This window comes from Argopecten irradians, chromosome 1 (assembly GCF_041381155.1).
Source record: "Argopecten irradians isolate NY chromosome 1, Ai_NY, whole genome shotgun sequence".
Taxonomy (NCBI): domain Eukaryota; kingdom Metazoa; phylum Mollusca; class Bivalvia; order Pectinida; family Pectinidae; genus Argopecten; species Argopecten irradians.
Genome location: NC_091134.1, coordinates 2,556,653 through 2,574,232, shown reverse-complemented (window position 1 = coordinate 2,574,232; position 17,580 = coordinate 2,556,653). Strand labels below are relative to the sequence as shown.

At 35.6% G+C, this 17,580-nt stretch overlaps 1 protein-coding gene and 1 long non-coding RNA gene across 2 annotated transcripts in view; one reads left to right on the top strand and one right to left on the bottom strand.

Annotated features, from left to right (window-relative positions):
• The window catches only part of LOC138315014 (chromodomain-helicase-DNA-binding protein 4-like), a 36,036-nt gene extending 25,651 nt beyond the window's left edge, over positions 1-10,385 (top strand). Inside the window, 8 exon segments of the mRNA XM_069255729.1 lie at positions 90-209; positions 364-583; positions 1,030-1,162; positions 1,514-1,709; positions 1,998-2,360; positions 7,092-7,184; positions 7,772-7,904; positions 9,713-10,385. Of these exon segments, the coding sequence (XP_069111830.1) occupies positions 90-209; positions 364-583; positions 1,030-1,162; positions 1,514-1,709; positions 1,998-2,360; positions 7,092-7,184; positions 7,772-7,902 (1,256 nt within the window). The 3' untranslated portion in view covers positions 7,903-7,904; positions 9,713-10,385.
• A 4,304-nt stretch (positions 10,386-14,689) lies between these two features.
• Positions 14,690-15,310, bottom strand: LOC138315009 (uncharacterized). Its single transcript, XR_011207448.1, has 2 exons — positions 15,247-15,310; positions 14,690-14,911 (listed from the first exon to the last, which is right to left on the bottom strand). It is a non-coding gene; the product is annotated as an uncharacterized lncRNA (long non-coding RNA).
• Positions 15,311-17,580: the final 2,270 nt, after the last annotated feature.

The window sequence follows — 17,580 nt, the reverse complement described above, 5'->3', positions numbered from 1 at the left end:
AAACAAATCTGGAGGGAAAATATGGAAATATTTGACCTTTTAAAGAAAATATATGCGGAAGTATTAATAGGTTTCTTCACTAGTTGCAGAAACTTCAGAGGTAAAAAGCTCGGAAGTGAAGGAAGAGGCTAAAGAAGGAGATGAAGTTAAGAAAGTGGATGAAGTGAAGAAAGAAACCAAGGAAGATGTTAAACCAGTGAAAAAGGAGGGTATGTGTTAACAATAATGTATCGTCTTACTAAAAACCTGTCTCACTTTGATTAAGGCGCTTTTCCATATCCATTATCACTTAGATGTACAATATAAAATTGAACAAGCTTTCTGTGTCAAATCGTCTGAAACCCTTCAATTCTGATTTTGTAGAGAAAGTTGAGGAGAAACAAGAAACCAAGAAAGAGAAGCCAACTGAAGCTGAGATTAAGAAGGAGGAATCAAACCAAAAGTTCATGTTCAATATTGCTGATGGAGGATTTACGGAGCTGCATACATTATGGACCAATGAACAGAGAGCTTTGAACTCGGGTCGTGAACATGAGGTCTGGCATCGTCGCCACGATTACTGGCTTCTGGCAGGCATTGTTACGTATCCTTTACAAATATGTATCTGGAGTGTTGGGCACTATCAATACACCTCAACCACTGAGCCACTGCAGTCTTATCCTAGATCATAACAGTTTATAGTGTGATAAACACAAACAAATCAAATGTCCGTTGGTAGTATCGTTAATAGGTAATATCACTTCAGTTAGAAGAAAATCTAAAACATGTTAAATATTGACTTAATGTAAAGCTATTTTCATTCCATTTTCAACCAAAGCAGAAATTCAGCATGAATTCTTGATTACTTTCATGACAATTTGGCAACTTTTGATAACTTGAAGCCATATCTTTTGCCGTTGATTGAGCTTTCATACTTTGAGATTGAAACAGAAAGTGTTACAATTGGTTGGACATGCCATTGAAGTTGATATACCATTTCAGTATGTAGAATGAAATCATAGTAGGGCTTCCTTAACCTTTGACCTTCAGTCATGGATATGGTCGTTGGCAGGATATCCAGAATGATCCAAGATTTCAGATTGTTAATGAACCGTTCCTGAGCGAGCAGGGGAAAGGAAACTTCTTAGAAATCAAGAATAAATTCCTAGCTCGCAGATTCAAGGTAAATGAATGAGTAATAGTGTTGTGGAAAAGGTCCCTCTGAGAAATCAAGAATAAATTCCTGACTCATGTACGGTTTTCTTTTATTTCATCAACTGAATATTGATTACATGCTGATATATGGTTATACATTGTGAATTAAAGCAACATTTAATACTTTATATTTATCTATGATATGTGATTTACCTATGAATTTATCTGTGATTTATCTGTGATTTACCTATAAATTTATCTGTGATTTATCTGCGCTTTACACTCAGATTAATGATGGAATATCTTCAACATGAGTTAGAATATGATCATGATTTGATGTTTACTTAAAAATAAATGTCTTTTGTTTTGACTTGTTCAGCTGTTGGAGCAGGGCTTAGTTATAGAAGAACAGCTGCGACGTGCAGCATACCTAAACTTAACACAGGACCCAAGTCATCCGGCCATGGCCCTTAACACACGGTTTGCCGAGCTGGAGTGCCTGGCTGAAAGTCACCAACACCTGTCTAAGGAATCTCTAGCTGGCAATAAGCCTGCCAATGCAGTTCTCCACAAAGGTACGCCAGGGCAACCTGTTCTTGCTTTGTACCCTTAGGTTTTGAAGAAAGACAAGTCTAATTGTTTGCTGAAAATGTTGTGATTATTGAAAAAAAATTAAATGTTTTATTTCAACAAAACTTCTAACATTTAAAATCCTTTCATAATTTTTGCCAAATTTCTGTTCAGAAATCTTAAAACTTAAGCTATATGAGGGTGGTTATTTTACAGTACAATTAACCTGAAGAGTCACTTCAGCTATCAAACTACTGATAAAGCTATAACTGTTGTGCTGTATGATCTTTCAGTGCTAAATCAGCTAGAAGAGTTGCTGAGTGACATGAAACAAGATGTGAGCCGTCTACCTGCCACACTTGCACGGATACCTCCGGTCAGCCAACGATTGGCCATGTCGGAGCGCAGCATCCTCAGTCGATTGGTCAACCCTGGTTCTCAGGTGACGTCAGCTTCGGGTAGTGCTGGTGGCTCTGCTCCTGTGGTGGCTGCTAGCCCTGTTGCTACACACTCAGGAACATCATCACCAGCAGCCACAGCCAACGTCTCTCAGGCATCATTCCTAGGCGTCCCAGCCTCACTTGCCGGCGCCTACGCCAACTTCCCACCTGGATTCCGACCCCAGTTTGGTTTGACACAGTCTCCTTTTGCTCCAGGTAAGGAGTCTATAATAGCCCTGGAGGGTTTGGTGATGTAATGAAAACTAATGATCATAGAACCTCGTAGGGTAGATATGATCATAGAAACTCGGGGTAGATATGATCATAGAACCTCGTGGGGTAGATATGATCATAGAACCTCGTGGGGTAGATATGATCATAGAACCTCGTGGGGTAGATATGATCATAGAACCTCGTGGGGTAGATATGATCATAGAACCTCGTGGGGTAGATATGATCATAGAACCTCGTGGGGTAGATATGATCATAGAACCTCGTGGGTAGTATATAGATCCTCGTGGGGTAAATATGATCTAGAACCTTGCGTGGTAGATATGATCATCTTCTAATCTTCAGTCATATGGCTACTTTCTGATAGAGTAAAATTTAAAAAAAAATGTCTTTATATTACTGAAAAGTATCTTTATTTCTCAAAATGTATATTTACTTGCTTCAAAAAAGCAATCTGAAAATATTTATCCATGACCATAGAACATTAACCTTGACATATTAAAATATCTTACATTAGCCCATATTCCATACCTTCTAAAGTACTTTCCTCTTTTACCTCTTCAGGTTCAATTAATATATTTCTACAGTATATTTACCATAAACTAATACCCCCCCTCCCTCTCTTTTCTACTTAACATTGATGATCTTTTAACAACAAATATTTCTATATCTGACCCCTACTTGCTTTACAGGGCCTCTAGGATTTCCACTGCTCCCCAACCTACCGGGGCAGCACGATTTAAGCACAACAATGTCAGCCATCTTGAGTCAGAGCGGTATGTCTGGTGCCATGGTTACCGAGCCTGGCTAACCAATCGGGACAAAGCAACACACAAATTTTTGTTTCTTGGTATCGCAGCATGTGTGCAGATGTTATAACTGCTGCTTCTTACTTACATCAGAGCCATCATTGTTTTGGTTGCTTTTTTTAATGTCAATGTTGGTTTTAGTTTTTTTCTTCCTCTGGAAAACTTGCTTATTTTATCAAATAATAGTTGGTGCTCTAAAAGTTAAAAAGGAATGAGGAAAGAATGAAGTAAATGAACGAAGAATTTAGTGAAGAACAGATTGATTAACTATGCAGCAAAATGATGCTTAGAAAATAAATAAATATTTCTACTTTTTGCATTGAGCTCTTTCTTTGTTATTCATGGTTTTGCAAGTTCACAACATTGTACTCCGCAAATTTTATGAAAAAAGTCCCATTTTCATTTTGGCTGTTCTTGTTGCTTTCTTAATTTCTTTTTGTTGATGCTGATGATTCAAGATGGCAGGATCAAGTGCTTTTGTCTGTATTTAGTTGACACTGTTTTCGTATAAAAGAACTTGCATGCTACAGTGAAATATATCTAAACCAAACGTGAATGAAAAGCCAATATTTCTTTCAGAATAGACTGTTTTTTAGCATAAGGAATCTCTAGCTGGCAATAAGCCTGCCAATGCAGTTCTCCACAAAGGTACGCCAGGGCAACCTGTTCTTGCTTTGTACCCTTAGGTTTTGAAGAAAGACAAGTCTAATTGTTTGCTGAAAATGTTGTGATTATTGAAAAAAAATTAAATGTCTTATTTCAACAAAACTTCTAACATTTAAAATCCTTTCATAATTTTTGCCAAATTTCTGTTCAGAAATCTTAAAACTTTAGCTATATGAGGGTGGTTATTTTACAATACAATTAACCTGAAGAGTCACTTCAGCTATCAAACTACTGATAAAGCTATAACTGTTGTGCTGTATGATCTTTCAGTGCTAAATCAGCTAGAAGAGTTGCTGAGTGACATGAAACAAGATGTGAGCCGTCTACCTGCCACACTTGCACGGATACCTCCGGTCAGCCAACGATTGGCCATGTCGGAGCGCAGCATCCTCAGTCGATTGGTCAACCCTGGTTCTCAGGTGACGTCAGCTTCGGGTAGTGCTGGTGGCTCTGCTCCTGTGGTGGCTGCTAGCCCTGTTGCTACACACTCAGGAACATCATCACCAGCAGCCACAGCCAACGTCTCTCAGGCATCATTCCTAGGCGTCCCAGCCTCACTTGCCGGCGCCTACGCCAACTTCCCACCTGGATTCCGACCCCAGTTTGGTTTGACACAGTCTCCTTTTGCTCCAGGTAAGGAGTCTATAATATCCCTGGAGGGTTTGGTGATGTAATGAATACTAATGATCATAGAACCTCGTAGGGTAGATATGATCATAGAACCTCGTGGGGTAGATATGATCATAGAACCTCGTGGGGTAGATATGATCATAGAACCTCGTGGGGTAGATATGATCATAGAACCTCGTGGGGTAGATATGATCATAGAACCTCGTGGGGTAGATATGATCATAGAACCTCGTGGGGTAGATATGATCATAGAACCTCGTGGGGTAGATATGATCATAGAACCTCGTGGGGTAGATATGATCATAGAACCTCGTGGGGTAGATATGACCATAGATCCTCGTGGATTAGATATGATCTAGAACCTTGCGTGGTAGATATGATCATCTTCTAATCTTCAGTCATATGGCTACTTTCTGATAGAGTAAAATTAAAAAAAAAATTGTCTTTATATCACTGAAAAGTATCTTTATTTCTCAAAATGTATATTTACTTGCTTAAAAAAAGCAATCTGAAAATATTTATCCATGATCATAGAACATTAACCTTGACATATTAAAATATCTTACATTAGCCCATATTCCATACCTTCTAAAGTACTTTCCTCTTTTACCTCTTCAGGTTCAATTAATATATTTCTACAGTATATTTACCATAAACTAATACCCCCCTCCCTCTCTTTCTACTTAACATTGATGATCTTTTTAACAACAAATATTTCTATATCTGACCCCTACTTGCTTTACAGGGCCGCTAGGATTTCCACTGCTCCCCAACCTACCGGGGCAGCACGATTTAAGCACAACAATGTCAGCCATCTTGAGTCAGAGCGGTATGTCTGGTGCCATGGTTACCGAGCCTGGCTAACCAATCGGGACAAAGCAACACACAAATTTTTGTTTCTTGGTATCGCAGCATGTGTGCAGATGTTATAACTGCTGCTTCTTACTTACATCAGAGCCATCATTGTTTTGGTTGCTTTTTTTAATGTCAATGTTGGTTTTAGTTTTTTTCTTCCTCTGGAAAACTTGCTTATTTTATCAAATAATAGTTGGTGCTCTAAAAGTTAAAAAGGAATGAGGAAAGAATGAAGTAAATGAACGAAGAATTTAGTGAAGAACAGATTGATTAACTATGCAGCAAAATGATGCTTAGAAAATAAATAAATATTTCTACTTTTTGGAAGATGTGGGCATTGAGCTCTTTCTTTGTTATTCATGGTTTTGCAAGTTCACAACATTGTACTCCGCAAATTTTATGAAAAAAGTCCCATTTTCATTTTGGCTGTTCTTGTTGCTTTCTTAATTTCTTTTTGTTGATGCTGATGATTCAAGATGGCAGGATCAAGTGCTTTTGTCTGTATTTAGTTGACACTGTTTTCGTATAAAAGAACTTGCATGCTACAGTGAAATATATCTAAACCAAACGTGAATGAAAAGCCAATATTTCTTTCCAGAATAGACTGTTTTTCTGATAATATGTTAAGTGTGAAAACGAATCAAACATGAATTCAGTGTGTAAAGGGTCTGGATTAGAAAAGTTTCACTGTATGACAGTCCTGGTGGAGTTGCACACTCATATTCTTTTTCAGCACTTAAATCTCCTTGTTTTCTACTATGTATGTGGTTAGTATTTTCATTATATTCAAAATTATTTTCAGGGGCACCAGCTCCAATGATGTAATTGTTGTAAGAAGTGATGCTAATTTAGTTCATCCATAATACGATATTAAATGCATTTTCAAATTTATTAGAACCGGTTTTCCGCACAAAAACTCGTGATCACCCGGTACTACATCCGCACCAAATCATTAACTATATGTATGTATAAGTAGAAAGAAAACATTAGAGGTCTTTTTTGTTTGTATTTACTTTCTGAAACCCAGGTTATCATAATAAAGCATTATCAATACCTTAACAATATGATCTGATCTCATGGTAGTTTTCAGGATTTAGAGACAAAAATCTGACTGTTCAGGACGTGACTTTAGAAAATATGAATGTTGCTGGAAAAAATAGTTGGTTTTTGGTTGCAGATTAAACAGATACTTGTGTATTACAATCTCTAAGAATTGTAAATAGAACAGACCTAGAATAGTTGATTACAGGAATATTTGTTGTGTAACAGGACAGATATTTGTGTATTACAATCTCTGTAAGAAGAGATGTCAAACAGATGATGGACAGATACTTGTGTATTACAATCTCTGTAAGGACTGATGTAGAACAGTTGATTACAGGAATATTTGTTGTGCAACAGGACAGATATTTGTGTATTACAATCTCTGTAAGAAGAGATGTCAAACAGATGATGGACAGATACTTGTGTATTACAATCTCTGTAAGGACTGATGTAGAACAGTTGATTACAGGAATATTTGTTGTGCAACAGGACAGATACTTGTGTATTACAATCTCTGTAAGAACAGATGTAGAACAGTTGATTACAGGAATATTTGTTGTGTTACAGGACAGATACTTGTGTATTACAATCTCTGTAAGAACAGATGTAGAACAGTTGATTACAGGAATATTTGTTGTGTTACAGGACAGATACTTGTGTATTATAATCTCTGTAAGAACAGTTGATTACAGGAATATTTGTTGTGTTACAGGACAGATACCCGTTTCTCTGACACAGAGTATCAAACAGCTCCAGTCGGCTCCACTTCCTAGTCCCTCTCATCGGTCACCCGCTTCTACACCAGGCAAGTCTCATTCTGTGTAACACCTCTGCCTTTACTTGGTATATTGTAAGACTCTCGAGTCTATCTAAACAGACCTTGGGCTCATCATTATCTGTTTACAGAATCTAGTGGTATGGTGTCTTTCCATCTCAGTAAATTATTTGGTAACCATGTTAAATTTCTTTGTTTTAACAAAATTTAACTTTTGAATTCAGTAATACTTATTCTTTTCACGTTACTACTACTAGTGTTACTAGTTATCATGTTTAAGGAGAAATTTTGGGTGGTCGAGTTAGTGATATTACCTAGTAAATCCAGCTAATGTGATACAATCACACTCAAAAACTTCATCTCAAGAACAGATAACAGAAATGGCTGAAACGTCAATTGTATTTGGTGGTATGGTTTAGTGGTAATGTGTTCGGTGGTGCTGGTATATATCTTAAATACAAAACTTGTCTGATTGGAAATTGTGTTAATTTTCTTATAAGATAGGTAAAGGTAAGTACGGTAATTAAGAACAGATGCAATAATTTAGTAATTCAGTAAAAGTGTATTAATACAGTAATTAGTACAGGTGTAATAATGTCTCAACGCTTGGTACGTAGGGCCACCACCCTTCGATCAGTCTCCTTTCCTCAGTGGCCTCTCGGAGCCTTTTTCCTGGCAAGTATCCAGCGAGGCACTCTCTAAGTCAGCTATGGAGACGCTGCTTGGTCAGAGTCTGCCCTCAAAATAAAGGCACGTCAACTTGTTATCTGCATGCGCTGCTGGATGTCCCAAATTATCTCCTTGTGTTTACTGGCAGTAGGTTATAATCATATGTTTTTTAAGTTAGTGGATTATGATACATTGTAGATCATTAGCTAAAATAATTAAAACAAATTAAGTTAAAAAAAATTAAAAATAAACATCCTTTTATGTAAGATATGATCTTTATGTTTTTTTAATTGAGGTAGAAAATGCTTGTGTACACGAAAGAAACACAATTATTTAAACCTAGACACAGAACAAACCCATATTTAGATAAGGGAAGACATTTTACATACCACAAATACTAGTGCTGTGTATCAAGGGTATCAGACACAATGATGGATGACATTTGACACTCGGGTGTAGGATTGATGTTTTAACCGTAACTGCCAGTGAACACACATTTACCTAGTAGTGACCAGAGCCTGTCACGTTGTCGCTGCAGATCCCTGGAATGGTAGTTTGTGAATGAAAGACCGACTAGCCCATCTTTTTCATTTGCTTCAGAATTTTGTTTTTATGTCTTTATTTTACACCTGAAGTAGCGCTGTTATCAACAGGATTCGTTTGGTTTACATCTATATAGGTATTGCATTGTGCATTTCGTTGCTATGTTGTCGTTTTATTTTAGAGGTAATCCTTAACAAACTTGGATCTCCTGATTCTTTGTGATATATAAATAGAAGTGTTTCGGTTGTTTATTTATCTAAAAGTCATCCTTTTGAAAACCATAGATTGAAAAAAAATTGCCCATTGATGTAACCACCAAGTCATAATTCTTCAGAACCGTTGTAATGTAGAGATGGAACTAACGGTAGCTAACGGTTAAGGAAGAAAGAAACTATTCAAAATCCTTAAAAGAAGGGGGGCATAACCCTTCAGAATCTTTAAACTAGGGGACATAACTCTTCAGAATCCTTCAAAGTAGGGGACATAACTCTTCATAATCCTTCAAAGTAAGGGACGTAAGTTGGGACGTAACTCTTCTGATGAAGAAGTAGATATAGCTTAGAAGATTTTTGCTTGTGTTACATTTAAACGGATGCCCTGTCTGTTGTTGATGTGTTTGGTATCGGTGTTTGTAACTTTTACTTTTATTTTTGTTTTAAACTTTGTTTTCTCAATTAAAAGATTCATTGGTTTAATAATTTAAGAAAAGTTATGTGGTTTTGAATGTTGTAATGATGAGGTCCAATGTTTGAAAACATGTAAATAATCTCTATTTGAATATCTTCATGTTATTGATCAGTTGCATGTTAAAACATTGTTGTTTTATAAATTAGCAGTCAACTTTTTCAGAAAGCTTTTCTATACTTTTTTAAAACGGGTACGTAGTTCATGATTGACTATTGGTTGTCATTATCAGTACATTGGAGTCCTTCTGGAATATTATCTCTTTAGGCATTCTTCTAAAGTTTCAAAGTATTCATCTCAACTATTATATACATATATATGTAGTCTTTAATTAGGACCAAATGTATCACCTCTTCCATTATTATAATATTACATGTATTGTGTTTCAGAAACTAAGCCTATATTTTGTATATAGGGAATATAAGTAAAGCCTGGCCTAAGTAAATCCACCTAACCTGATTCTTATTCAAGCCAGTCCTGTTTTAGATCATCTATATTGACACTGTCACGCATTGAATGAAATTCTACAGAAAAGTTATACTACTCGGAACTATGCCTATGCTTGCCTATTGAAGGAACCTACAGCCAGTTTAACTTTGGAAAAAATTCAAATTATTTTTGTTTCAATCAATTTAAAGAAAAAAATCTTATTTATTTTACAGCAAACCTAAGTAAAGCGTCTGACCTATCCCAGAAGTCCGAGGGTAAAGGCGGAACAGAAGCCGTATCAAAGCTCAACGGCAAAGGTGTTATATGTATCGACGAGTGATCTGTGTTACAACCATGAAGACTGGGACTATAAAGCATTAGTGTGCAGACATTGACATGGCCAAAGTGGGCGTGTCCACATCCATATGTAAATAATCACATCATCATATCATCATCCATGCTCATCTGCTTTTTACCAGAGCTTGTGTCAAGAGACATTAAATATAGTATAAATATTCCGTAGAAGATCATTTGAAAATGGCATGACTTTGAATAACGCTGTATTAATTACATATGAAATATATATAAATCCAGTTATAGCTGTGCGTGGCTTCACAAAGAGGGAATGATCATGAAAATGTGATGAGAGTTGCTGGTGCTGTTCAGTTGTGAGTTGTAAATACGACATTTTATGATAGGACAACTTGACTTATTCTACGGTTTGTCCGAGTTGATACGAATATTTAAAAATATAAAGCATTGATTTGATCTCTTTCAAACATTGTGTCAGAATTCAAAAATCAGAAGAAACGATGCAGCATATCTTGTGACCACAAGTGATAGTATTCGTGGCTTTTCACTTAAATTATTATTTCTGGTATTCAATATTGATTTTTCATATGCAAATTTCAGAAATTGGGTATTTAATTATTGTGATATGTAGGCCACAGCTGATTTAAATTGAAATCCCAGGTGTTTGTTATTGTGCATTATTAATTCTTCTGTAAATTATTTAAGTAGCGTAGGCATGTCAAGTATTAAAGAAGCAAAGCCCGGGGGATAACTCTAATTTTATAATTATATGTTCAATTGTGCATTATGTAGAAATATGGGTAGTTGTAACAACAAATTATCAAAAGTACTTGTACAAAATCATTTGAGATTTCTGTTGAATATGTTGGTTTTGTAATTTAATTACAAGCTTCTCCGACTATCACTTTATCTATGTACACTGGTGATTTTATTCACTCATCTTCTGTATAGCCAGAGTGAAAGAGGAATCATAGAGAATGTTTTAGATGTACATATGATGTCCTCTGTAATCAGATACAGAGAATCCTGGTACGTATCTCGATGTCCTCCGTAATCAGATACAGAGAATCCTGGTACGTATCTCGATGTCCTCTCGATGTCCTCTGTAATCAGATACAGAGAATCCTGGTACGTATCTCGATGTCCTCTGTAATCAGATACAGAGAATCCTGGTATCTCGATGTCCTCTAGAATCAGATACAGAGAATCCTGGTACGTATCTCAATGTCCTCTGTAATCAGATACAGAGAGTATCTTATCATCTCTGTGTCCTTTAGAATCAGATACAGTGAGTGTCCTGGTATCTCAATGTCCTCTAGAATCAGATACAGTGAGTTCCTGGTATCTCAAATGTCCTAGAATCAGATACAGAGAGTATCCTGGTATCTCTGTGTCCTGAATCAATAAGGGTTCTATCTCTGTGTCCTTTAGAATCAGATACAGTATCTGGTATCTCAAAGTCCTAGAATCAGATACATGAGTATCCTGGTATCTCAAAGTCCTAGAATCAGATACAGAGTGTATCCTGGTATCTCGAAGTCCTAGAATCAGATACAGAGAGTATCTTGGTATCTCTGTGTCCTTTAGAATCAGATACAGTGAGTTCCTGGTATCTCAATGTCCTTTAGAATCAGATACAGTGAGTGTCCTGGTATCTCAATGTCCTAGAATCAGATACAGAGAGTATCCTGGTATCTCAATGTCCTAGAATCAGATACAGAGAGTATCCTTGGTATCTCAAGTCCTTTAGAATCAGATACAGAGAGTATCCTGGTATCTCAATGTCCTTTAGAATCAGATACAGAGAGTATCCTGGTATCTCAATGTCCTTTAGAATCAGATACAGAGAGTATCCTGGTATCTCAATGTCCTAGAATCAGATACAGAGAGTATCCTGGTATCTCAATGTCCTTTAGAATCAGATACAGTGAGTGTCCTGGTATCTCAATGTCCTAGAATCAGATACAGTGAGTATCCTGGTATCTCAATGTCCTAGAATCAGATACAGTGAGTATCCTGGTATCTCAATGTCCTAGAATCAGATACAGTGAGTATCCTGGTATCTCAATGTCCTAGAATCAGATACAGTGAGTATCCTGGTATCTCAATGTCCTAGAATCAGATACAGTGAGTGTCCTGGTATCTCAATGTCCTAGAATCAGATACAGAGAGTATCCTGGTATCTACAATGTCCTTTAGAATCAGATACAGAGAGTATCTGTATCTCTGTGTCTCTTTTTAGAATCAGATTAGCAGAGAGTAGTATTGGTATCTCAATGTCCTTTAGAATCAGATACAGAGAGTATCTTGGTATCTCTGTGTCCTTTAGAATCAGATACAGAGAGTATCCTGGTATCTCTGTGTCCTAGAATCAGATACAGAGAGTATCTTGGTATCTCTGTGTCCTTTAGAATCAGATACAGAGAGTATCCTGGTATCTCTGTGTCCTTTAGAATCAGATACAGAGAGTATCTTGGTATCTCAATGTCCTTTAGAATCAGATACAGAGATTATCCTGGTATCTCAAAGTCCTAGAATCAGATTCAGTGAGTGTCCTGGTATCTCTGTGTCCTTTAGAATCAGATACAGTGAGTGTCCTGGTATTTCAATGTCCTTTAGAATCAGATACAGTGAGTGTCCTGGTTTCTCAATGTCCTAGAATCAGATACAGAGAGTATCCTGGTATCTTAAAGTCATAGAATCAGATACAGTGAGTGTCCTGGTGTCTAAGTGTCCTAGAATCAGATACAGAGAGTATCCTGGTATCTCAATGTCCTAGAATCAGATGCAGTGAGCTAACTAGATACACAGTTTTCTCCCCCACTCTCCTAATGAAGATTATTTTATTGTCTAGTGTTGATGTTGTCTCGTGTCATTCACTTCTGTAAAATGTTGTTTCTTATAAACTTTTCAAAGTAGGTAAAACCTTATTTTCTTGCTGGCAAGGCTGTTAAAATTCTGTCAATATAATTCAGGCAACCTTAATCGTGAATCGAATAGTTTTTATTATTGTTTGTCATTTTATAATAATGTATTGTTACGCATAATTGATTTTCAAAATTTCTTATGTGACACCCCGATCAACTTACCTTTATTTATTCCAAATTGTTGATCATTGTATCAACTGACTTGACATGTTAAAATTCATTTACTAGAAATGTTAGAAATGTTAATGTAATGGAAAGATTTTCATTATGTATATGTATAGCTTGAAGACAGGGCTTTAAAAATTGTGTGACTTTGATAGAAGACAAATTTGATATATAAAATTTCCTATAAATGATAGACTTGAAATAATTAATTCTAGAAATGATTCAAAATGGCCTGCATTTTGTTTTTAAAATATTTGATCAAAGGATGAATGCTTTAAAACAGTATAAGTGGGATTGCAATACACATTGATTTTGTTGATCATGTTTAGCCTAAATGTGTATTACATGTTAATGTCATAAAATACTCTAGCAGAATAGTTACAATAGGTTAACTTTCGGCAGGTACACTGACTTGGCTGTGTCACCATGGTTACAAAGGAATAAAGAGAAGTAAAAAGTAGATAATGTTTGAATTGTTGTTTTTATTTAAACATTAAACTATATTCTTATGGTATCAATGGTCTATATAGAAGACATAGGAAGATAGTTTAACGCTTTTATTTACATTATTAACTCATTTTGGGGTCACTGCATTAACTTTGTTTAAGCTAGACCAGGAAAACCATTTATCAACGACGATTTAATCCACAAGATGGAACAGCCATTTTGATTGTGATTCGTAGACATGAACATTAGTGACGGTCGTAATAGTCACGTTTTTGATGTCAGTTATACTGTCATATACTTCATTTTGCCTTGGTTCATTAATATACGGTAGTAGAAGTGACAAGTAAATGTAAATATTCATAATTAATTCTTGTGGATGAAGGAAAAATCACAATCTTCTAAATCTTGAGTCAAAAAAGTAGATTTGTGGATGAAGGAAAGATTACAAACTTATTTAATCCATGTTAAAATTGCCTTCTCATGTTGTCAAGCTGGAAATACGTGGCTCAGATTGAAATTTCCTTCTCTGAGTTAAATGGACCAGTAAGTCACTTACTTAGGTTAACTTTCGCAGGTACACTGACTTGGCTGTGTCACCATGGTTTTACAAGGATAAAGAGAAGTAAAAAAGTAGATAATGTTTGAATTGTTGTTTATTTAAACATTAAACAATCTTTCTTATGGTATCAATGGTCTATATAGATGCCATAGGAAGATAGTTTAACGCTTTTATTTTACATTATTAACTCATTTTGAAGGCCTCTTTTTTCTTTCTGCATTAACTTTGTTTAAGCTAGACCAGGAAAACCATTTATCAACGACGATTTAATCCACAAAGATGGAACATGTTCCATTTTGATTGTCGATTCGTAGACATTGAACATTAGTGACGTTTCCCGTAATGAGTCACGTCTTCTTTGAATGTCCAGTTATACTGTCATATACTTTCTCATTTGTGTAACCTTGGTCTCATAAAATAATAGACTCTGGTAGTAGAAAATGGCAAGTAAAATGTAAATAATTCATCAATTAATCTATCTTGTGGATTAACGGGAGATAAACACCATATCTTCTATACAATCTTGAGTCAAAAAGTGTACGATTGGTGGCGATGCAAGGAATAGATTACAATCACTTCTTTAATCCATGTTAAAATTGCCTCGTCATGGTTGTTCAAGCTGGAACATAACCGTGGCTCCAGCATTTGCAAAATTTCCTTCCACTGAGTTTAAATGGATTCCCAGTAAGTCAGACTTACTCCGTTACCGGGGTACATAACCATGAAGCAAAATATGGTATAAATGTATTGTTCTACATTCCTTATGAAATGTATAACATAAAATATTGACAAATTCCACATCATTGTTAAGTGCTTTAATTGATAACATTGAAATTCAAAATAGTATAGCAGTACGATAAAGAAGGTATGATATATCATATTTCACTACAGTGGGCTTTTCTGGCAAATCACTGTAAAACCAACAAGGACATAGTCATTCAGATCCCCCGCCAATGGAGATATCAAAGCTGAAGTAAGTTTGATTGTGGAGACTTATGTGTATGAAAAAAAACAGGAAAAACCTAAAAATAGCAAAAGGCACTACTAGACCATAAGAACTTATGAAGTTTCATGGAAATATCTCTGCTAGTTTTAGAGTTGTGCTCCGGAAAACGATTCTTACACAAAAATCTACCATTTTCAGCAATGTTTCCATGGTTACAGAAAAAAGTACAAAAAGTGAAAACCTTAAAATAGCAAAAGGCACTACTAGACCATAAGACTAATGTGCCTATGGAGTTCCGTGCATATATCTCAACCGGTTTTCCAGTTATGCTGCGGAAATGAACCTGGTACAAAAATATGAAATTTTCAGCAATGTTTCCATGGTTACGGAAAAAGTGCAAAAAATGAAAACCTAAAAATAGCAAAAGGCACTACTAGACCATAAGAACAATGTGTCTATGAAGTTTCATGGAAATATATCTCTGCTGGTTTTAGAGTTGTGCTCCGGAAACGATTCTTACACAAAAATCTGCCATTTTCAGCAATGTTTCCATGGTTACAGAAAAAAGTACAAAAAGTGAAAACCTTAAAATAGCAAAAGGCACTACTAGACCATAAGACCAATGTGTCTATGAAGTTTCGTGGAAATATCTCTTCTGGTTTTAGAGTTATGCTCCGGAAACGAACCTGGTACAAAAATATGATATTTTCAGCAATGTTTCCATGGTTACGGAAAAAATGCAAAAACTGAAAACCTAAAATTAGCAAAAGGCACTACTAGACCATAATACCAATATGTGTATGAAGTTTCGTGGAAATATCTCTACTGGTTTTAGAGTTATGCTCCGGAAACCATTCGTACGGACGGACGGACAGACGGACGGACGGACGGACGGGACGGACGGACGGAACCCATTTGTATATCCCCCGCCAACTTCGTTGGGCGGGGGATAACAAATCTAATTTCGATGAGAACTGGTTTGTTTCTGCAATATGTTCTCTTAGATTGAATTGTCCCTTTAACACCAATTTTTGGCAATTATCAATTTATTCAGAAGATCATTTTTGAAATTGATGATTTTCCATAGTTGCACTGTATTGGTGACTGAATATAATCATAGTTTAGTTCTGATTCTTACACATTTGCTTTCTTTCAAACAACTTTTACACAATTGGGGAATCAGATGTTACTGACAAGTTGTATCATAAAATGATAATTTCGCAGATGTTTCAACTCTTAACTTTCTCAAAATACCGGTACATACAAGACGATATGACAACCAAAAACGTCATTTTCATGGTGAGTGATATCAAAATTAAAACCTGATTCAGCAACAAATAATTTATTTAACAACAGTAACAAATAATCATATTAAATAATGAAAATATTAAACACATTGGAATCATTATAGATAAGAAAGATTCCAAGAAAGTGGATGTATCTGTCGCCTGCACAGCAGTTTATCACATCACATTGTTAATAACTTAGTGAAGTTATCAAGTCCCGTAATTATTGACGGATTTTGACCAGTATCATACTCATCCAAGATCTAATTGATATCAAGCAATATGTATAAAACATTTGGTTAAAATCAGATAATATTAAAAGTTATCGCACAGAAACCAAGAAATTGTCTGTTTTAACGATTTTAAAGTCCTGTAACTCACGTATATTAGCGGATTTTGACCAGTATCAAACCAATCAGATCTCATTGATATAAAGCAATATACCAAATTTGGTTGAAATCGGACAATTAATACTAAAGATAATTCCGTACAGAAATTTTGATACACTGTTAAGTGTGAGTAAAGTATTTTAAATCAACTTTCTTTTAATTAATGTGTGATTCACTTTCGCAAACGTTCCTCTCCCCATATGGAAAACTTCATAGGGATTTCAATTACTATAGTAAATGTTTGAATCCGCGATCAGTAATCTTCAAGACTTCTATTAAAATGGAGATCGTGAAATTTAGTAGCCACAAAAAAAAAAAAAAAAAAAGGCTTACAGTTTATACCCACAGTCCAAGGGAGATAATCATATAAATTAAGGGACAATTCAGTGAAGCTAATTCTGTTACGTAACCACTAAGCAAAATATGACATACTGATAAATGTATTGTTCTACATTCCTTATAAAACATATAATATGAAATATTGACAAATTTCATGACATTGTTAAGTATTTTGATTGATACCGTTTAAATTCCAAATCGTTGAGCAGGTACAAAATTACGCTGTACCCATACTGGAGCCAAAGTCATGCACGTTAAACAAATGCAATACAGAGTTGATGAAATTATTTTTGGACCAGAACATGCATTTAAAAAGGTAAACACACCACTGTAAGAGGGATTTGAATAGTTCTAGACAAAAAAATCTTTAATACACTGTCAAGGGCCAGGGTTCGGCATACAAGACATCCGACCACAATATGTAATGGTGGACAGCAAGCAAGTTTGAACATTTCATATTCATTTCACTACAGTGGGCTTTTCTGGCATATCACAGTAAAACAAGTTATCTAATTTCTAGAAATGGTTAATTTCTGATATATGTGCAAATTTTAATGTACTCTTAGACTGAATAGTCCCTTTAACATGCCCTTTATAAAATTAACAAAGGAGTAGATATAATAGTACCAGTATTTGGCCTTAATTTTTTCAGACCAAAAAATATTAACTCTGATCCACATCAATTTCACTTCAACAAATACTCTCATACTTGCCATTCATCAAAACATAAC